Consider the following 23,781-nt stretch of genomic DNA (forward strand, 5'->3'; position numbering starts at 1 on the left):
TCGGACAAAATAGTCATTATATCCTCAGGTATTCAGTTCACAGAATTGCATACGTACACAATACACATTTCCCGCCGGCGCGCTCCAATGAAATCATTGTTCACATGCAGAGCGCCGCTACCGTCAGAATATTTATATATAGGCCGGCCCAAATTCTCAGTGTAATCGCACACCGAGAACCGCAATTTGGGCTGGCCCTGGGCCGGCCCTGGGCTGGCCTGAAAGTGGTCAGGCGGTGTAAACGGGGTCTAAGGGATCGCCTGCGGCGTCTGTCCGTCCGTCGTCCGTCCGTCCGTCTGCGTCAGTGACAGTACCTGGTACTTTTATCCAGTGCCTTAATCCATGGTTCACCCAAATCAGGCACTTTGATGCTTCTCTTTCAAATGATGTATGTGCAGCATATATATGGGCCATGACGTAAGAAAAGGGCCCTTAGAGCTGCTGCGCGCAAACGCCACAAAACGGCGCGGAAGTTTGACAAAGCAATACACACAAAAAGAGATCAACTAACTAACTGTGCACACATGCATAGACGCATCAAAAGGCGACAGGATTTGGACAAAACATGATTTTTTAATGTCGTAATTGGGGCATTTAGGAGTGGAATTTTAGAAAGAGGCCTGCATATATAAATACGTCAGAGTTCCTCCTACAATGTGGAGGTGAAAAATAATTTTCAGTATTTAATGCCCTAAGGACCCTTTTCTCGTGTCACGGCCCATATATAAATATATATATATATATATATATATATATATATATATATATTTACATATATATAAATAAATAATATATATGTTTTATTCAATCATGACATGACATGTTATACTGTATGTGCTGTTTTTCCCTTTATGAACAATCAATTGAAATGATGTACTGTAGATGGTAAATCATGTATAATATTTAGTATCCAAGCAATACTAAATGGAGAGCAACTTGTGCAACAATGAGCAGTAACCCAGGGCTACACACTACAACCTAAGTTCTCTACTGGTCCGACAGACAGGTTGTACCGGTCTGTTGGACCAGTAGGTACTCAGTTTTTCCACTTTTTACTAGGCTATTTCTTGAAAAAATTACTGGTCCAATGGTGATTTTTACTGGTCAGGGAATGTCGGACCAGTGCCAGTGTGCAGCATTGAGTAACCTACTGTAGCTTACTTATACTGAGTGATAAATGAGTGTCACAGCATGTGTATCATTAAATATCTGAACCTTATGCCAACACAAAATATATTATGATATTTGATAGCAACTTCTCATATTTGCAATTACCACAGCAGTAGTCGAGCAGCTCTCATGATAGCACTTCGATGCAGTTAATGTTGGCTACTCTCACTTTAAGCCTTTGATGGAGTTAAAGTATAGACTCCGATGTAAAAACAGTCTTTAATGTTATCGTTTTCCAGGCATCGCTATACAAAATGTCAACAGAAAGTGATGGATATGGAGAGTCCGAAACAGGAAGTGTTATGAGTGGGCGACAAAGGGTCCAGCTATCTCAGCGGGGAAGATCCAGGTCCTCATCTAGATCTGATGTTCCAAACAGGCTGGACTCTTTGACATCATCGCTCAGGGTAAGGTTGATATAAATTTTCTGGGATTTATTTTGTGTACAGTCATCTAGCTATAGTATCTGTGTGGAAGTACAAAGCTGCAAAGTCTCCCCCAAAGCTTAAATTTCTCTTCATGTCTTGACATCAGAGATAAAAGCCTCCCTGATTTAGGTATTATTTTGCACTGCCATTATGATTGCTCTTTGGATTCTTCCTGACTTTAAAGGGACTGTACAGTACTGGTTGAGATGGGGATTCATGTTTTGAACATTCCTAAGTGAGATAATGAAAAGCCTCTTATGAAATATGAAAGAGCATGTAACTTTAAGAAGGATTCAACATTTATTTGATGAAAATTGGTTTTCAAATGGCTGAGATATCAAAAAAAGTGCTAATAATAAAAGGCGACATGCCACAACTTTATTAGGATTTCTTTGTTTCACCTTGTTTTTGGATATCTCAGCCATTTCAAAACCAATTTCCGTCGAATAAACTTTTGATACCCTTTAGAACTGCATGCTCTTTGACATCTCATAGAGTGGTTTCTGAATATCTCGCAAAACGTTAAGAGCTAAATCCTCACCTCGACCAGAACTGTACACACCCTTTAATATGGAACTGTTGGTAGCCCTGCAAACATGTACAAAGTAGTACAGTGTGTACATGTATCGAGACATAAATTACAAATCTATCTCTTAATCTATTCATTCACAGGCACTTACAGTACATATATATGTGATCATGCATACAGTAATACACAAATGTACATATGATATCTCTCCATTTATTTCTGCATTTCTCCATTTATTCAAATTATCACATGATGTGAAGGATACAATTACATATTATTAAATTTTACATGAAAGATATGGTTACAACCCTTTTGAAATAAAAAAGAGATATTTGTCTGCAGCATTCTCATATTTGCTTGCAAAATAGAAATTGGTCATGAAATTTGATCTTGAATGTCAAATGCATAAAATATCCTCGTACTGCACCGAGACAATTTTAGATGATTGCAAGAGTTTGTTGTTTTGTGTCATCCAACCTCAGTCTCTTTCATTCAGTATCAATTTTCTGTTCTGATTGTGTCAAAAGAGTGCTAGAAGGACATCTCTTGCGCACCTCTCTGGTGATATACACATATTACACATATTCATGCTACTTCAATTCATACCTGTACCCATATCTGCTAAACTAATTGGTGTAATTTTTTGACATAAGATTGACAGTGTACCTCCACTCTGAAAGCATCATGAACACCTTGACTGTCATAGGGACTAAGAACTTTTTTATAACAGGTAGCATGTGGATGGATGATGTATATTATAAGATGATGGTGATAAGGTCCTTACATCAAGTTATTGGCTGAGAGCTATCACTGACCAGTCTTTTATTTTGTCTGAAGGCCCAACTGAAATCTTCACCATGCATTAGTGACTGGTACGAAGACTGCTTTGTCTGCGCTCAGTAGCATTGCCTGTCTATTACAGTTGTCATTGCAATTATGTGTGTAGGTCAGTTAACTTGGAGCTGATGCTGGCCTTGTAAATCATGTTACCATTTTATAAAACAAATCATGCACATTATTTGATCGCGATGGTGTTGTCAACCCTCTGCAACTTTTGAGTCCAAAACACACTCCGCTTTGCCTCGTGTGTTCCAAAAATCTGTTGGATAATTCTTACCAGCGCCCTGTGTAATTTGCATTATTTGTTCACTAATGATCTGACAATCATTCTGTAAAAATATTTATATTGTTCAATTTGTGTTGACATTTTTATTGCAGCTCTGTATCCAGTCCTTTGTGCGTTGAGTTGAAATGAAAGGGAAATTTGGTTTTAAAATCCCATTGGGCTATACCAACAACACAGCTTACATTGTTTGTTTGTACCGATGCTGCAAGTTATACTTGATAAGGTATGAATCCAATCATATTACTGTATAAAGGTACACCGTCCATCATACCAATCTTAATGCTCGCATTCTTTGCCACAGGTGCATACTATACATCTTATATACGATTGTCTTTATTTTTCTCAGTCTGTCTGTCTACATGTATCTATCTGTCTAGTTATATACATAAATTTTGTGTATATTGAGTGTGTATGTTACATGCTTTTCTCAGTAGAGTCGTACCCAATACTGATGTGTGTAATTTTGCAGGGAGTTCACTCCCAATTCCATTTTTGTGAAAAGGGAGAGAGAAAAAAAAAATCCAGTCAATCAATACATTCCTGGAATGTGAGAATGATTTCTGTGTGTCACTGCCACAATCTTAGAGAGCGAGTCGGTGGTGCTGAATTGTAGCCAGCCAAGATGAAAGAAATATCGAATCCCTGCCGTTGAACAAAGAAAACATGCAGGCGTGCCCCAGGGCAAAATATTGATAAATAGAATTAGTAATGGCACTAGGATGTGCTGCCATTGGTCAGCATATGTATAACAATTATTTTCATTCCCCCCCCCCCCCCCCCCCCCCCTCAGCAAGCTCTGCTGTTTAAAAGCACTGGAACTGTGTACATTGTGTGTGCAGAAGCTTTCCAAGTGTGTTAGAAGTGTCTGCTTGCGTGTCACATGCACACATCCTGAAAAAGGGTTGAGGATCCTCTAGTAACTATGCACTGCCAAGACACATTTCATCATTCCACATATCTGGTACTTTAACGTGGTTCCTTTATCACAGCAGTCAACAACAAAAACACAGAAATTTTGGAGCACGGTTGAGCTCTTCAAAATTTGAAAAAAAAAAGAAGATCAATAGGTAGTGTGTATCATGTAGTTGAATGGTACATGTGTATTTGTGAAGGTTATTATAGGTTTTTTATTTCCTCCCAATTTCATCTTATTTTAATTCAATGGATTTTCATCAATGCTCTACCCTCATGGTTCATTTTAAGGCTTAGATCATTCAAATTTGTTTTCATGTCAATAACTCATTCCTTTTTGATTGTCATTCAATTTAGAGAGAAATCCATTTTAAAAGTTTAAAAAGTTAGCATTCAATTTCGTGTCAGCTGGACAGACGTTAAATGTCATCCCAAGTACCAATTTCAATTTCATTTATACAGTGTAGGCACACAGCTTCAAACTTTAAACATTCAAAGCTTCAATCAACATAAACAAGCTCTGATATATGTGATTCATACCGCATACATGTATAATACACATCACATTTTCCATTTTTTACTTTTAGATAAGATGATTTCATCTTTATTTCAAAGTTTCATTCAATCAGTTAGTTTCAATCTTATTTTCTGTATTACTCTTTTTCCTAATCTTTCTTCCAGTTTTACTTTATTCATTATAAACAATATGAATATTTAAACACTTACAGAATGGTCATATCCCTCAATTTTTGACACATCCAGAATCGTATTAACCCTGTGAGGACGAGTCCCGAGTATACTCAGGCAGGTGTCTATGGGAAATGTGTGTTGTAGCAAATCAAACCATCCTCAACGGGTTAACATTTTAAATCCCTTCCCTTGGTCAATTGTTTACCTTTCTTGACCCGGCTGTAGCATGTAAACCTGTGTTTTTTTGTTTTTTTGTTTGTTTTTTCCAAGAGTATATCAACAGTTTGATTTAAAATCTTGCTGTTGCTGTCATCAAATACTTCAGCAGCTACTATTCTGTCCATTTTCAGGATTATATACGTATCTGATCCACCAAATCTGAGCTCAGCCACCAAAGTCATGCATATATAAGGGAATGTAGGATGCATGCATGTTATGTGTATGAAAGTTGTCACTGATGGTTTGTCGGAGGAATGAGAAATTTCAGTATAAGTCAAAGGTCCCAATTCAAAGTACATTAAGTTAACATTATTTGTTCAGACAGATGAGTTACTTTGTACTACAGAGAACATTGTAAGCAGTTATAAAAAAACACTGCCCAAATGCTGTAAATGCTTGCCTTTTTGTTAATTTGAATTCCTTAACATTCATCGCAGCAGTGCTGATGTGAAATTGAAAGCATTTCGCATGCAATTTGAATTTGAATGTGCTTCTTACACGTTCATGTGAGAAAATCATGATATAGAAATTACTAGAATGCTGGTGAAATTAAATTGAATGAACTGGTTAAATTTTTGAAGGTTGGTCTCGGTAATCATTCAAATTCGGTTGAAATTGAATAATATGATCGTTAAATCGAATGCAAATCTGATGAAATTAGGCGGAAAACGTACAGGTTGTACAAGTTATCAATGAGCCATTCTTGTTGGCTGTACATGACAATAAAAATGGAAGAGTACTTTTCTGTTGTCGTCGTTTTTTTTTTTTTACTGGCTGTTTTATTTCAGACTCACTTTATGCGAAGTGCAGAAATGAATGAAATGAGGGCAATACACACAGTTGGTTCTACATTGTAAATTGTTCAAGAGAAGGTGAAGAAAACAAGAATGCATCCTATATAAGGCTCGCCAAATATGCTATGAATAATATCCAGTTATGTGTATACATATGCTATTATAGTTTTTTTGATAGTATATTTTATATACAATGTAAGTCCTACAATGACAGCAGGGGATAATAGGAATTAAATATAACTTTTCCCTAGAATGTGTACATGTACATGTGTAATGAATAACCTAAAACAGTACAGTATGTCAGCCAGTAATTTTCTGAAGGCTGACCTGCTCACAGGTGTTACATGCATCCAGATCATATGGAACACATTGTATGCTATCATGGCATTTATGATTTAACGTGTACGGAAAGATCACACTTTTTCAAGGCTTAAATAAAATACACTGTGGATCTCTTTCATTTGGTGCAGTCCCTGATAAAAAAAAGGGAAAAAAATCTACACGTGTAGTAGACTTACTGTGCATATTTTATTTCTGTCCCTTTATAAAATATGCTACCAGTATATCTTGTTTTAGAGTAGAGAGGTATAAGCAAGGTACAAAACTATCATGTGTATCTATTTCTATTTTTATTTATTTATCTTGTATGTGTGTGTGTGTGTGTGTGTGTGTGTGTGAAAGAGGCAACAAACATGGTCACTGCTTAGCATGGGCTTTGTCATTGCCACAATACTGTATATCAAGCAACAAACACTTAGGAAGGAGTATTGTACAGCTTAATGTGTGTACAAAGGCTTGTAGGAGCGTACTGGAAACATTTTAGAGACCTAGAGGTAAGGAGGGAATGATTCATTATAGCTCACAGTCATTGTGCAATTACACCCCTCAGCTTGTTAGAAATGCAAATGTTTCTGATGGTGAAGTAGAGACTATTCCCGGGAGAAAAGACAATCCTACAAAGGCAGCAAATGAAGGTCCAGGGCAATTTGATTACATTATTCACTTGTACACTTATAGGAATGCAACAGTTTGATTAACACACATGCAGAGATCAATGCTTAAATGCCTCGGTCAGTTTATATTGGGCAGGTATTTCATGTATATTGACTTGCAAACTCTTATTTTTTTTACATTAAAGATTTAGAAAGAAGAAATCATGATTTCACATTTATCGTGCATCAGTGCAGTACTGAAAATAATGATAATAATAATAATGATGATAATAATAGTGATAATAATAATGATAATGATAATAATAATAATAATAATAATAATAATAATAATAATAATAATAATAATAATAATGATAGAAGATAACACATAGCTCACTTAATACTGGCATTTCTAAGCGCATTGATATAGCAAAAAAAGATAACGAATTACAGCGATATGTACACTATTGGTGCCAATACGTTGTACATGACAACAACAAAAATACTGATGTAGTATCACCAGTAATAATGTCCTTTATCATTGCAATAGCTTATTCATCAATGAGGACTGTGTTTTACCATAATATTTCTGTTCAACTGAGTTGGATTCATTTCATTTCCTTCTATGTAAGGCACTTAAAACCAACAGGATGTTCCTGTTTTAGGTGTATTTCACAGAGTGAAACTACTAGTCAGTATGATGCTTCTAAGAGAGCATTACATTTGTATAACTCATATCCGATCATTAGAACGTCAATTTAGATGAGAACTGCAGTGGTGACTGTCGCAAAATAACGGCTCGTTTTTTAATTTCATGTGATTACATACAGACAGATAACATACAAATTTTAGTGGAGGAATCACAAACAACTCAAAGCAAGGACTTTGTGATCCCTTGGTAACAGTGTACAGAAGTAATGAAAGTTTGATTGACAAAGTAGCATCAGCAGGCAAAATCATGCTTACACTGTATGACAAGAAGAAATTTTGATTATAAATCACAAGAATTACACTGAGTCTTCAAGTCAATGACAGGATTATATTTCATTAAGTCTTTTGAATTGATTAAAATTCTTACAACACTAAATCAAATTTGCCAGATTCCAGAGTTATGAACCGTCATAAGGTTATGTAATATACTGATGTTCAATTAAAGGGCAATGAATGGCAATTTGTAATTTTTTTTTTCAGTAGTAAAACCAGTCAGAAATTGCATTGTTTCTTTTTTCTTTGCAAGAGATGAAAAAAGATTGGGATATGGAGGGCTAGATATCAATTCTCAGGGTCATTTGTAAAATCAGTAGACTTTATTCAAATATACAGTACACAATAATACATTATGATAGGCCATACCCTTGGCAGATAACAGCAATTTTGTAACAGTGATTTTGTAAAGAGTCATAGCCCATAGGCTACCCAGTTGAATGCATGCTGCAATGAAATTATTGCTGAAGTGTTTCTCCCAAAAAGTCACTCTGTTCATTTCATAATGCATTTTGACATTTGATCAATGAAACTCTACCTTTAATATCTACAGTTCTATTTTGCTCCATTGCATCATGAAATAGTGCAATATGCCATATTTTGATGCTGGCATCCAAAGACTATCACAAGTTATCAATGTTATTTAATATCAAAATTTAAAATACTTTTTGGCCGATTTTCGGTAGATGTGTAGAGCAAGTGAGAGTCTCTAAATACGCATATTATTGGGTTCTAAGCTAATCTAATTTTGAAGTTATTAGTTTCAAACATGTACCGAAAAACATTAACTCTAACGCTTAACACCATTTTCGGTGACCTCTTGCGCAATAACAGATTGTCAGATCTGCGCCATAATATATTGTGCATGTTAGGATCATAAAGTTCTTCCAATTTGCAGAAAATGAGCAATGGATCTCATCTAACTTGGCTGCAGCAGTCAATCAAAAATAGCGAATTTTATTTAAACACGGTTGTTCGGCCATGCATTGGTTGCTAATGGAGGCCGTATCTTAGCAACTGTTTGACCTTGGGGCAAAATATTTCAGAATCTTCCGTCAGACACTTGGGGGCACATTTGGTGCAAGTTTAAAGAAAATTGAAGGGGATCGGGTTACAAATTCTCTGAAAATTGGTTGATTTGACGTGGATTGACCCATATGAATTGCAACTGATTAAAAAATTGCCCTTCACTGATATTGATAAGCAGTGTTGTAGTAATAGCCATAATAAAAATAAAAAAAAATCATGGACATATTCTGTACATAGTCGGTTTGGTATTGTGTGTTAGTCAATATGAGTATACATGCAAAAGAGTGAGTTAGATGATGTCATCTCCTCACATCTTGCCATGTGGTTTGCACACAAAATCTTGAAATTTTTAGTTGTTTTGTTCCAATGCAATCATGCCCCAGACTAAACTCCTCATATATCTGACGTATCAATTACAGTATTTTGAAGCAATTCAGCCAGGAATAGCACTATGTGTTACACTTGTATAGCAGAAATTTTGAATTTTTGTCATTTTGTTGTTGTACATGATCAATGAAAAATTGTGAGGTGATGACATCATCAGCTCATTCATTTGCATGTTCATATCAGCTGTTCAAGAACCATTCTGCAAAAATTTGTGATATCGTACAATTTCATCTTCTGTACATTTTATCTGACTTTGATCAAGTTTTTAGTTGTTGTGCTTATAAAATTTTGCCCTTTCTTCTCAAGACTAACCCTGAACTGGTTCAGATTTTCCCTCTAACCTAGAAGTTCTGTGCTTTATTCTCCATATTCACCAGACATGTCATGTTATGAAACTGCATGATTGTCATCATAGAGATTACCTAATCTCCCTGATTCCTATTAATTATGTCACTAGGGCCTTCCTGTTAGACTAGGGCACATTGCTTCTCCTGGGTGGCCTTGTTAACTTTAGGTTGTAATCGATTCTGGAATGCTAATTGAGAAGCTTGCCAAGTCGCCTAGTACTTCCTTGGTTAAGCTAAGTGTGTGATCACATGAAAGGTTAAGCAAGGATCCACTTAAAGGCATAATTTACCATTTGCAGATGAAACAAAAACCCATTTTAGTGCTTTAAAATAGTTCTAAAATGTGAGTTAGGGATAGAAACGACCACTGTCAAAAGTTGAATCCGTATAATCGATGTTAAGTGTTGTTAAATACACAAAATGTGAACAATAGTTATAATAAAGATGTTTCCAGACTAAACCGTATACAGTTACGGTTTATGAAGAAAAACCCTGATATCTCCTTATATTTTAGGTTTCAGTGCAAATATTTAATATGGTAGGATGTTTTATGATACAGCAGACCTACACATATGCATCAAATGTGATATATTGAACATTTTTGAAATCACTGCTCCCAAAGGTAAACTGGACCTTTAAGTGGTGGCTGGTTTTGGCCCATGCAAATCACCCAGCATAAAACCCAATAATACATGAGCATTTTTACTGAACCATGTGCATTTATTTTACTTTTTAGTATCCATGGCAATGACGCAAAAATGACACAGAGGTCTCGTGCACATAGTAGGTGGGTGATGCATCAGTGAAACAAACCTTTATAATTCATTATGTTTGTTCCCAAAATAATCCTCTCCATAGTTAATAATACATATCAAGTCAGGATGCCTAATACCCTGCTGATGCCTAGAAATGGTATTACCCTTTTAACTTGAATGTGTTTACCTTTACACCATTCAAGAGAACAACATGTGCAACGTGAAATTTAGGGACAGACACATTCTCTTTTTTGATTTTCTATTCGTGATCATCCCTCTTTCTCTGTCTGTCACACACACAGACACACATCTATAAACATACTCAAACACATCCATACACAGAAGCACAGCAGAAGAGAGTGCACTGCATGTGGGGAAGGTGACTCTCCATGCAAATGTACCTGCACTGAAGTGTATGTATGAGTAGAAGCAGATGGCACTCGAAATGACCGTCAGCACCATTCCACCCTTCTGTGTAGTTGACTCCCACAACCTACAGTGTACGTCCTACTGACCCACAGCAAATGTCTAGACCTTGCAATCAACACTGTCTGGTAGTGGTTAGAAAATAACTTCTGGTATGGGAATGAAATCCCTGCAATAATTTTTGTGGATTTACTAGTAGTCAGCAGTTATAGTGCCAAGTAGACATGAATAACATACAATGGACATGTTTTTAGCCAAAATATGTTCCGATGAAGTGGTGGAAATAACATGTAAAAAGTTTGTTACATTGAATTTTATTGCATTTGATTGGTTTTCCCACTATTAGTTCCCAATTATCATGTGAGCACTGTCATTGCATAGAGACAGTGAAATAAGCGCATGATACTAATTTGGACATGATATTTATCATTTCATTCAGGTGTGGTTATCCATAAAAACGATTGATTATGTACTAAAATCTTCCAAATTGCTACAGGACACTAACAAGAATCTCCTGGAGGTTGGTGACCTGCTAAATCAATACAGAGATGCTAACAGCAGGCAAACAGATGCAATAGAAAGGGTAAAACTCTTTTTACTTATGTTTTCCATGTTCAAATTTAGTTGCCTTACTGGAAAAACTGGAAAGACTCTACAGTTGTCGAAAAGTTAATCCCTGCAGGATCTGTGTTGGAAAATATCAGGTTCAAACATTGCCCTGCATGCAATATCTTTGTTATCAATTGTGTATGGTTGCTTTAAATCAAGTCATACAAATTGTACATTGTATACTGTATTGCATGGCATTACTATATTTGCACATCAGTTAGTGTACATAATGATAAACATTTGCTAATGTTCTGAAAATATTGAATTGAATGCATATTTTACTTTGTGAATGTTTCAAGAAGAGCTTATTCTGTAGATTAATGTAGAGCAATGACAAAATGTAGAAATAGATTATAAAGAGATCAAGGTGCTTAGCAAACAGTACATTTTGGCTTGCAAATAATGGTATCTTATTGATGGATGGATGCAGTATTCTCTCATTCTTTGACATATATAGCTTCGAGAAAACCTTAGTACTGCCAATCAGCAACGTGACCACAATCACACTGAGAGGCTGTCAAGGTACGAGTCAGACACAATGTCAGCAAGTGAGCTACGGAGTGGAAGAGAAGCCCGGCACAGGAGGACTGCATCTGAAATATATACTGTGAGAAACTGTTTTTTTCTGCATTTCACAGCATACTGTGTATATTGAATATTTGCATATGTTGCTTTTTGTATCATTTTTGATAGTGCATTCTGGTGTGGCTTGCTATTACACTATACATTTTGCCAACAGGAAAGTACTGAGTATCATGACTCTCATGAAATCTTGCAAAAAAATTACACTTCAGTATTTTCCCCCACAACAAATTGTGCTATAGTATAAATTCACTTATTTAATAATTACTATTACCTGAGTGTGTGTGTTGTTGTTTGTATTGAATGTATGCATAACATGAAGATGACCATAGATCAACCTCAAATACTAAGTCATATAAAGTGAATATAACTTTACTGATTCAAATGAAGAGTGCCATCTGAATTCTTTTATTTCATGTGTTTTTCTCACAGAGAAGACTGCGACCATCGGTGAGATTCAGCCGTGATGTTGATGAGGTGAGGCTGGCTCATTTGTTACCATGGCAATGCATTAAGATTTCATGGCATGATTTCCCTTTCTACATACAGTACATATAAAATGTATAATACATTGTGTTTCATATTTCTGTCTCAACAAGGTTAAATAGCAATCAATATCATTTCATTTTTGTGTCTATTTCTACTTCTTTACTAGACAGTTTGTTATTAGAAATTGTCTGTTTCTATTTCTTTGCAAATTTTTGTTTAGCTCACCTGAGCCAAAGGCTCAAGTGAGCTATTACTATCATTCATCGTGTGGTGTGCATCATGCTTTTTACACATCCAGCTTCTTCTTGAAGAGCCCATGACAGATTTTCACTAAACTTGGCAGTATCATCCCAGGGGTGATGGGATCTCAACTTGTTCAAATGAGCACCATGCCTCTTCCCATTGGGTTCCCCAATGCCTGGAAATTAAGGTCTTTAAAAGATTTTCTTTTCTGTGAATAAGTACTTTGATGGCTGTAGTTTCATGTTTCTTCATGGCAGATCCTGGGTACCCACTTGAGGCCTTGTCGGGGGAGGGGGACCAGTTTGAGGCGCAATTTTCTCAGTTTCATTTTATTGCAAAGACATGGTCAAATTTGCACCAAACTTGGCAAGTTCAATGTATTGTATTGCTAGGGTGATAGCTTATATTTGCACAAATGGGCACCATGCCTCACCTGGGCACCCAGGGGTCCTAGAATCCCTAATTACAGAATCTTTCAAAATCTTCTTCTATTAAACCAGAAATTAATGTGGAGCCAAAATGCTATCTAAAGTAAGTATTTGAGTACAGCTTCAGCTGCATTTATCTTCTTTAAAACAAGAAATGCTCTGCTTAAGTATGAGATGCATGCAGTGAGTGTACTTTCAAGCTTGTGTATGCCAGATTCAGGGGTTGCCACCCTGGGCCAAATTGTGGACCAGTTTTTATGCCTCCGCCATGAAGTGGTGCCGGAGGCATTATGTTTTCGGGTTGTCGGGTTGTCCGTCCGTCCGTCCTTCCATCCGTCCGTAATGAATTTTGTGGCCAAGGTAACTATCAAAACCTGTTGAGGTATCCTAATGAAACTTGGCATGTACATGTGTATTAGGGGGTGAAGTTGTGCCTATCAACTTTTGGGTGCACATGCTCAAGGTCAAAGGTCAAGGTCAAATACATAAATTTCACTATTTCCACCATATCTATGCAATGCCTGAAGATATTTTCTTGAAACGTAGTGTATACATGTATTACCCAATTAAGATTCTCTGATGAAAGTTTGGGTCATGAGGTCAAAGGTCAGAAGGTCAAGTAAAAACATTAAAACTTCTTTTTTTTTCTCTGTACCTTGGAAAATTGTTCAAGGTATCTTCATGGAACATAGTATATACATGTACTGATTGGCAGTAATTATCTAGAGAATGTAGGGTTCATGGGGTCAAAGGTCAGGGGTTAAAGGTCAAGTGCAACCCTTCAAAATTTTACTATTTCCCTCATGTTTATGCAATGGCAGCAGGATTATTTTTTTTTTACACTTGGTGTATGCATGTGTAACCTAATAGAAATTCTCTAGAAAGTTTTTTTTTCTTCTTTTTTTTTTTGCCTCAAAGGTCAAAAGGTCAAAGATCAAGTGAAAGTGCTGAACTAACTTTTTCCTCCATATCTGGGAAGTGGCTCAAGTTATCTTGAAACTTACTACATATTTATGCATGTTCTACCTGAAAGTGATTATCTTATGAATTTTAGGGTCAAAGGCCAGATGAAAATGGTAACAATTTACTATTCAATACAGAAATTGCACTTTTTCTCCATACTGGTACCTTGAAAATTACTTAATGCATAAATGTATGAATGGGTCAAAGTCAAGTTAAAGTCCTTAAATCCCCAAATACATGCTCTCCTATTCATCCCATTAAACCTAGGTCAAGGAAGGTGAACATTCAACACAATTTGTGACAAACTTGTCATTTTAATATTTTGCCAATTTTGTGAAAATGTAATCACACATTGTCCACTTGTACTATCTAGACCTATTAGGAGAATCATGCATTATGGCGGAGGCATACCAGTCGCCATAGCGACATTTCTAGTCACATTTTGATCTTATTTTTTTGAGAAATGCATGATCATATTTTTTTTTTCAAAACTTGGCAAGTATTATAGCCAGTGTGATAGAGTATACAAGTGTGCGCCATGTCCCCAAAGTTTGATATGTTGTTCAGAGGTAATAGCCTGCAAGGGTGCCTGCAAGACTCCTGAAGAAGGTGTAGGACACCAAAAATTTGAGTCAAATAAACATACAAGTTCATGCTATGAGATAGTACGTTGATGATAGTAGTTTCAAGTTTCATGTTCAAGATATGTTGGGGCCAACACATTTCCTTAATCTTCTTGAAAACGCATAGTCAAATTTGTCACCAAACCCATGACATTATCACTAGGGTGACAATATTAATGCAAGGACCCCAGAACCCCCTATTTCCCCCCCCCCCCCAAAAAAAAAAAAAGAAAGAAAGAAGAAAGACCAAACATCAACAAACAAAAACAAGACAAAAACAAGATATTGTATAAAACTGGAAATACTCTGAGTAAATACATTGGTGAGTGCACTTTCAAGGTTATTTATATATTATATATATATATATATATATATATATATATATATATATATATATAGTAGATCCAGATGTTAGGCTAGGATCGAATGGGGGGTAGGGGAAGGCTATTCTTACACGTAAGTCTTTTTGTTTTTCTTAATACAGTGTACTTGGCAGGTATTTTACCAGTGTGATGGAATATGCAAATGGCATCATGCCCCTATAGAAGCCCTCAAAGCTGCCCCCAAATTTGCAATGTTCTAGGGTAGTACTGTATACGCCATATATTTCGCAAGTCTAAATTTTCGCGAATCGGGAATGCCCGACGATTTCGCGAGTGGATAAATTTGCGATGGCGGAGTCCTGTACTGAATGGAGAAATGTACACACGTATGTCACATCCACATTGTGATCAGAGTCAATATTTATACCCCCGCCACACGTAGTGTGAAGGGGGTATATAGGAATCACCATGATGTTGGTCGGGCGGGCTGGCGGGCGGTCGGGCGGGCGGTTGGTCGGTCGGTCGGTCTGTTGCAAAATCTTGCATTGCGAACTCCTACAGTTTTGAAGCAATCTAAATGAAACTTTAGGGTAAATGATGATATTGAGGAATAGATGTGCAAGACATGTTTTTTGTGTTTGTTGGACAATGCGTTGCCATGGTAACCATAATTTTACCAAAACCTTGTGGATCGAATAACTTCCATAGTATTTAAGCAATCAATTTCAAAATTGGTGTTTATGATGATCTATAGGTGTAGTTATGCAAGACACTCTTTGTGTTTGTACTTGACAAAGCGTTGCCATGGTAACCGCATGTTTTCTTCGAAATCTTGTGGAGTGAACAACTTCCACAGTTTTGAAGCAATTGAAATCAAATTTGGTAGGCATTATGGCCTTGAGACATACATGTGGAACACATAATTTTTGTGTTTGTCGGACAAAGCGTTGCCGTGGTAACCGTAATTTTACCAAAACCTTGTGGATTGAATAACTTCCACATCATTGAAGCAATTAAGGTCAAATTTAGTGTGTATGATGATTGGGAGGCATAGTTATGCAAGACACGAATGTGTTAATATAAGAAAAATGTGTTGCCATGGTAACCACTCATTTTTGTATGAAATTGAACCATTTAATCTATGAAGGTGAAATTTGGTGTGTATGATGCTCTTTAAGTGTAGTTTTGCAAAATGTCCTTTGTTATTGTATCGGACAATGCGTTGCCATGGTAACCACATTTTTTTTTTTTTTTAAATCCTGTGGAGTGAACTTCTTCCACAGTTTTCAAACAATTGAAACCAAATTTGGTAGGCATTATGGCCCTGAGGTATAGATGTGGAACACATAATTTTTGTGTTTGTCACACAAACCGTTGCCATGGTAACCACAATTTTACCAAAACCTTGCAGATCGAATAACTTTTCTGTCATTCAAGCAATTAAATTCAAATTTAGTATGTATCATGATCTAGAAGTGTATAATTGCAAGACACCAATGTGTTAGTTTAAGGAAAATGTGTTGCCGTGGTAACCACTCATTTTTGTATCAAAATAAACCATTCAAGCTATGAAGGTCAAATTTGGTGTGTATGATGGTCTTTAAGTGTAGAGATGCTGGGGGAAAGCATGTTTCCATTTGCTGTAAGTTTTATACTCGGTGTCAACTCTGTAATTGTACAGTAAACTAAAATTATTCTGTTTCCAATTCGACAAGTGCACAAACTTGGTATCAACGTCATTGCCCTCATGACATCACATACTATAAAGCAACACTAAGGGCGGGGGTATTAATCACCTTCAGTGATAATTCTAGTTTCGCGTGTCATTAATTTCACAAATAGCACCTGACTCGCGAAATTCGCGAAATATTCAGCGTATACAGTAATTTGCAAGAATGCCTGAAAGCTGAACTTGCGATACCCAGGTGAGCGCGAGACCCCCGGGCCTCTTGTTTTATATACCTAGGTGTATACACTGCACATATGTGCGTGCGTGTGTGTGCAAGTTCAATTTCACGTGAATGCTCTCACAAGTTGTTATTTTGTTTTTGTTTTGTTGTTTTTGTTTTTATCTACCCTGATGATTGTGACAGATCCATGATATCCACCGGGACCTGCGGGATCTGAGCAGAGACCAGACCAAGCTTGCAGCAGAGCTCCAACAGGAGCGTAGACAGAGGACCCAGCTGGACACAGACAACCGCAGGATTCTCCTAGATCTCTCTGACTCCATGAAACGCAGCCAACGAGAAGAAAGCAGGGTAATAGAGATAGAGATAGATACATCGGATAGATAAAGAGACAGATAAATGGAGGAGTAAATAAAAAGATTGAAATACATCACCCATCAACCTGATGAAGTCATATACACTTAAGTTTGGAAAAATGTAGAAAGTGTATAGTCCAAACTGCCCCCTGTCTGAAAGACCAAGAATTATTTCTTTCATGAATATAAACATGCATTTTTTGTTTTTCTCTAAAGCATGTTGCTATAGAGTTTTGAATTGACCCGTTGTATCTGAATGCCTTATGTCCTGTGCATTTCCATACATTCTTTTCCCACAACACTATTTATGTGGCAGAAGATTTTCATACTATTTTTGTTGTGGGTTTTTGGTACAAGTAATTAAGTGGGACAAATTATACTTGAGTGGAAGTCCAGGTTTTGGAGAATTATAAAGTGCCAAAATCAGGAATCAATATTCATCAGCTTTATGAGGCTTTTATGGTGACCGGTCATTCAATGTGACAACAAGGCTCATTGACCACCATCCACTGATGAATACCGGGTACTTCAAATCTTACCTGAAAGCAAACCAGAAGGAAGGAAAATCTAATGTCTAAGGCTATGGTCACAACCAAAAAGTCAGCTTACTTGGTGGCCAGCTGACATATTATTAGCCAATTTCACCCAGGCACCACCATTTTTCAGGGCATCGCCCAGATGCTGCTGAAGTTTTACTGCAGAGTTAAAGTTCCAGCTATGCCTTCCCACTCGCTGGCCAAAATATAATTTGTGCCTTGGCAGCAACTGCCCGGTTACCAACCTAATCGAGTGATCGCTGTTGAACGATTTAGGCAAAAAAAAGTTAAATTGCTAGATTAACGGCTGCCAAGCAGTTGCCGCTTGGTTGCTGCTGACGGATCAATTGGTCACTGGTTGGTGAGTTCAAAACAGACCGGTGTCTGGGCGGCGCCTGCTTGATTTTCAGCAATGTCTGCCTGGCCATGTATGAAGCATTGCTTAGTACATACCACAAGAAAAACAGCTACATTTCTGCTGAAATTGGTGTTAAACTTTTGGGGATAAATATCTTTCATTAAGATCAAAAGTGTAACACCAATTTCAGGTGAATTTCCAATACAGATGAGCTTCTACTCTAATAAGCTACGTTTCTGAATGAAGTTGTCAGGTAGCCCCTGCTTTTTCCCTATGGTTTTCATTGAATAAAAATGACAAAAGACCATGAATAACAAGTGACTAGAGGGGGAAGGGGAGCCAGAACAAAAATGCAATGACAACAGGCTTTAAAGCCCCCTCACACCTGAGCGAATGTTGGGGAACGAATGGGAAAAACGCACGAAATGTGCGCAAATTCAATGATTTCAAATACAGTTGCCTTCAAAACATCCGATTATAAACTAAAGTCAAATATGATTAACGAACGGTAAGCGAAGGATAAATATGACATGCGAAGGATAACAATTTTCGGTTCAATTCTTTGAGTAAATTGAGGCCGAGGGCGAGCGAAGGGTTGATATGACCCGATTAGACGAACGAACAATGAGCAATGGTTTGATATGGCGTGCAATTGGAAACGAAAACGAAAGAATAGATCAGGCCTTCTCGTACGTGTTGTGTGCGCTCCTCGGGGAGTATAAAAGCAACCAGGTCCGTCAAGATTTCAGTGCGGCCAGAGAAATCATCCACACAACATGAAAGGAAGAGATATGGGTAGATATGAAGAGAGTTATTTCTTATGAAAATATGTGCAAAAATGTCAGGAACCTCATCAATTGAAAATTTATGCATAAAAATACGAACATTATAATGAAACAAATCAATCAATTTCAGAGATTTGCTCCTACACAAAAGATCATTTGTGTGAAATAAATATCCAACATTAATAATTATTCTTAAAGCACATTTTTGAAGAAGAAAAAAAGGGTATCAAGCAAAAACTGAGATGAATTGCCCCAATTGCTATCATTTTAGCAAAAAATAAATATTGAAACAGTAACAATGGAGGTGAGGTGATAATAAAATTAATCTGATGTACCCCTAGATTGACTCGACCTACCCCCTTTCCCCTATTGTATCATACCTACCACCAACATCGCACCAGACAAATTTGTAGTCACTGTCCACTATAGCCAACAGGATTATACTAAAAAGCCCTTGTAGTTGTAGTATAGCGATCCAGACAGAGGAGGCTTTCTGATGGCCACATGCTTGCCATCAATAGCTGCCACACAGTGGGGAAAATTCCACCGCTTGTAGAATCCACCAGCAAGTTGTCTCCATCCATCGGGGTTGAAGGGGCTGCAATGACTTCATCTGCATACTCGTCACATATGGCCTGACACACTTCCCTGACCACTACAGATAGGGTGTTTTCAGGCACCCTCCACCCATACTGCATGTCGGAGTACTTGGTGCCGGACACAAGATGACGGAGAGTAGCTGCCAACTTGAGACCTTCTTCCAGCGGCTCCCTGTACCAGGTGTACTGCCTCGATCCTGATTCTTCCTCTGACCCTCTCCAGGATTTCATCGTAGAGTTCAGGGGGCATGAAGAGAAATTTCTTGAAAGTCGAAGGGTCTTCTCTTTGGAGCTCAACCAACAGCTGGTCGTAGATTCCGAAAGCCCTTCTTCTGGCAGGGTTCAGCCACGTCCTTCTCCAGATACGACGTTGTTTGAAGCCTCATCTCCATCTGAAGCGGCCTCTGATGAACTGGTGTAGGTTCAGCTGCTGATGTATAACTTCATTCTGAGCCATTGCGAGTAAATACTGGACTCTGAGGCGGGCTGCATCTTCCATTTTTGTGAAGAAACTTTGAAACTTTCGGGTGGAATGTTTATATATGAGTAGCGTGGTGAGTGGCTGGTCACAGAGAGCAGCTCAGCATTTGCCAATTTTTTCGTCAGGTCATTCGCTCGTATTCGTATCACTCCGCAATCCATAGTTTGTCATAGTATCTCTTAGACTTGCCTTCGTGTATGCATCGCCTTTCAAATTTAGTAAAAGTCAATCTTAGTTTCCCTTCGCATAGAAGATGGCAAGCGAAAATATGTTTGTCATAGTATCTTCGTTTCTATGCGCAAGTCATATTTAGTCATCGTGTTGCTTCGTTTAGAGTTCTTTCGAGATCGGTCCACCTTGGCAAAAGCACGATGAGGGACTATGTGGACAATAGCACACGAACGATAAACGAACGATTACCGCAGACCAAATAAGAGATGCAAATGACAGACGATTTTTCAATTCGTCAGGAAATTTTAAACATGTTCAAAAGTCCCGTGCAAATTTGAATGATCGCAACTGTTAGTTCAGAAGGTGTACGAACCCAAACATGAAGGGTAAATATAATTTACTATCAATTACCATTGGAAACGATTTTTCCAAAAATGCCTTTCGCCAGCCATCGCAAGTCATATTTCAGGCAATTCGCTCAGGTGTGAGGGGGCCTTTAAACACTCCCTCAACCGAGCAAAGAGCTGGGCTTGTGGATCTCACTGTCCTAGTCATTGAGATAGAATCACTGTTATTGTAGACTTTGTTGACCTGTCAAATGCAGAGCAAAAGCATTGATATTAATGGCCAAGAGGCAGTCACATATATGCCCAGGTTGCTCATGAGAAATTTCTGGCAGAGACCGGCAAGCTGCCGCTGGTATGCCTATGGGACACTGCCGATCACCAGCTGGTCACCGAGCAATGTCTTAAAAATTGGCCAATGGCCGGATGGAAATCGTTTGGTTGTCGGTGGGTCACTGACTGAGCGACGCATGGAGAAGATCCCCCAATTTTGCCAAATTTTGATGTAAAATGGACCGGCAGGAAGTCAACAGGGCATCGCTTAGGCATTGCTGGCCCTTTACAGCCTCCTCAACTTCTCCAGAATCATTTCGTGATGCCTAAACTCCAGCAGCACCCAGTTTTATGACTGTATAATTGAGTTTATGAAAGGGATATTAGTTTATTGTTTGAACTGTGGACCAAAACAATGTTTCAATGCAGAAATTGATTTGAATTTGGTTCACCTTGGTGCAGCACACTTTAGGAGGTATGCCAAGTTTCATGCTGATCATCAAGTTATAGTGGTAGAAAGATACACTTGCCCACTTTAATACAAACAGACAGACCACCAGCAACAAAGTTTTTGAATGTACTAACCAATGAAAGCTTGAATATACTGAAAGTGCTGTTTATTTTTGCAGTGCGATCCTATGACCTGATTGCTGGATTAATTTACATGTGCAAGAGATAGATAACTCAATTCATGCTGACTAACACTTTGTCTCCCAGCTCACCCAACTCCCCTGCCCATTTCCCATGTAAACGGCATCTATCATGCTTTAAGTACTTACTCTTATCTTCTATTCATCTTCTGGTCTAGCCATCGGACCATGTGGAAAGGAGACTGAGGGACATTCAGGAGGAGCTACGTTCCCAGCGGGAGTCCTCCAGCAGGAAGTATGAGACCCGTGACAGAGACCAGATCAGAGCAGAAATAAGAGAGGTGATCACTACAGAGGAGCATCACTATAGCAGATTTCAGTCAGATGCATGACCAAATAGGCACTTTGCACTAGGAAAATCATTTCTTATGATGAGCCAATTTGATTGGAGAACTTAAAGGAACTATATAATACAAATGCATGTTGACTTTGTGTTCATTCATGATACTCTCAACATCACTTATATGATCAAATGAATATATTTAGATATGTGCCATATATATTCTGATAATTTCTCTATTATTTTTCTTTAGATTACTAAGATATGATCACAAAAAGAAAAAAAAATATTAAAAGCCTCCAAAAAACTGCAAAACCAAGATTCTGTCTGTGGCATCATCTGTCAGTCATTGCTAATAAGTACAGATATGCTTAACAAAAGACATTGGAATGCACCATTCCCTAGACTGAGCACAACTTGCATATTTCCATGTTGCTAACATGATTTACAAACAACATTGCAGGGAAATATATACCAAATTAATTTAATTTTTCACTTCTCTTCACTGCAGTCCTTTCTCACACCTCATTTGGGAAGATTTCTGTATATGTACTGTACGAGCTGAAATTTTCGCGAATTTCGCGAATCGCCTTTGAACCGCGAAAATAACAACACGCGAAAATAACAACGTGCGAACAGATAAGCACAGTTAGACCTCGCAACCGCGAAATTGACAACACGTGAAAATGTTCTCCTAGTAGCAATTCGCGAAAATATCTGTACACGAAAATTTCAGCTCGTACAGTATATCACTCCGCCCTTTCCTTTTACATTTCGAGGTACAGCTATTCTTTCAAGAGTGTCGTGTAAACTTTTTGTATCAGTGATTTGTCCATTTAGATGCTGTGTTTTCAAGGAAGTTTTGTTCCTTTTCTGTGTGCTATTTGTAGTAGCATTTTTGTCTAGCAACCATGGAGTTTTGTTACTTTCTTTGACTTCTTTGCTGAGGCGTTTAGCTCGAGTGGTAATGATAATGATAATGATGATGAATACCACTTGTATAGCGCTTAATGCTGATGTTTCTAAGTGCATGGTGATGATGATAGCAGTTTTGAATGTTCATCAAAGGTTCAAATGATTTGATTTGCGATAGCAATGATGATTACTGATGCTGATGTTAAAGACAGCTTGGTAAGCAGGTGATTTCTTCTTTTGATTTCCCTGTCACTGTCTTTCCTCCCCATGAATGATGAACAAAAAGACCCATACAGTGACACAGACAAGAACCATGTGCTGGCAACCAATACATCACCATCTTTTGAAGTTTAATAATAATGATTAGGGGGAAAACAATTTTTGACATTATATAGTGAACACAAACTTCATTTAAAAAAGAAGAAAAAAAGAACAGAAAAAAGAAGATACTACTAGGTATTGCACATTAGTTTGCCCAAGTAAATGACATAATTCATGTAGTTGTGGCTAACAAAAAAAGAAGAGCCAGTCAGCACCACTCAGAATGTCTGCATCTTTGCTGTGGTAGATGCTATGACTACCATATATATTGCCTTTATGGCATTTTTGATGAAGTGTAGCTCAAGAATTCTGTATATTTTTCATCACCATCTCCATGTCACAGTTACTAATCATTATCATATGACTCAACTGTAATAGAAAATAGAATTTTATTCCAATATTGGTCTCTTGAATTCTTTTATTAATCTGTAATAATTGTCAGTATTGTGTATGCAGCTGACCTTGTCAAATATTAAAAAGTGAAATATATATGTGGAATATGTCTGTGGCACACACTAAACCCCCCACCTTTTTTTTTTTTTCTTCTACATGTTTTGTGGCCATGGCAGACTGTTCTGAATGCAAGTCGTGAGGAGGATCGTCAGCTCAGGTCCAGGTTCCTGGAAGTGGAGACGCAGCGGCAGAAACTGGCATCTGATCTGGAGAGGACCAGGGCAAAGTTGGATCGATCCGAGGGCAGTACAGCAGCTTTGCAGCAGCAGGTATGCATACGCTAGAACTGATTCCAGCATCAGAAAGTATAGCTGCACCAGACCCTCTACATTGCCATACATACTGTGTCTCTTTCTGTTCC

At 37.7% G+C, this 23,781-nt stretch overlaps 1 protein-coding gene across 1 annotated transcript in view; it reads left to right on the top strand.

The window, feature by feature from the left end:
• The window catches only part of LOC140235722 (uncharacterized), a 64,729-nt gene that overhangs the window by 10,941 nt on the left and 30,007 nt on the right, over positions 1-23,781 (top strand). Inside the window, exons 2-8 of the mRNA XM_072315737.1 lie at positions 1,410-1,577; positions 11,225-11,311; positions 11,795-11,944; positions 12,352-12,396; positions 17,082-17,249; positions 21,610-21,732; positions 23,537-23,689. Of these exons, the coding sequence (XP_072171838.1) occupies positions 1,425-1,577; positions 11,225-11,311; positions 11,795-11,944; positions 12,352-12,396; positions 17,082-17,249; positions 21,610-21,732; positions 23,537-23,689 (879 nt within the window). The 5' untranslated portion in view covers positions 1,410-1,424. The remainder of the gene's footprint in view (positions 1-1,409; positions 1,578-11,224; positions 11,312-11,794; positions 11,945-12,351; positions 12,397-17,081; positions 17,250-21,609; positions 21,733-23,536; positions 23,690-23,781) is intronic.

This window comes from Diadema setosum, chromosome 1 (genome assembly GCF_964275005.1).
Source record: "Diadema setosum chromosome 1, eeDiaSeto1, whole genome shotgun sequence".
Taxonomy (NCBI): domain Eukaryota; kingdom Metazoa; phylum Echinodermata; class Echinoidea; order Diadematoida; family Diadematidae; genus Diadema; species Diadema setosum.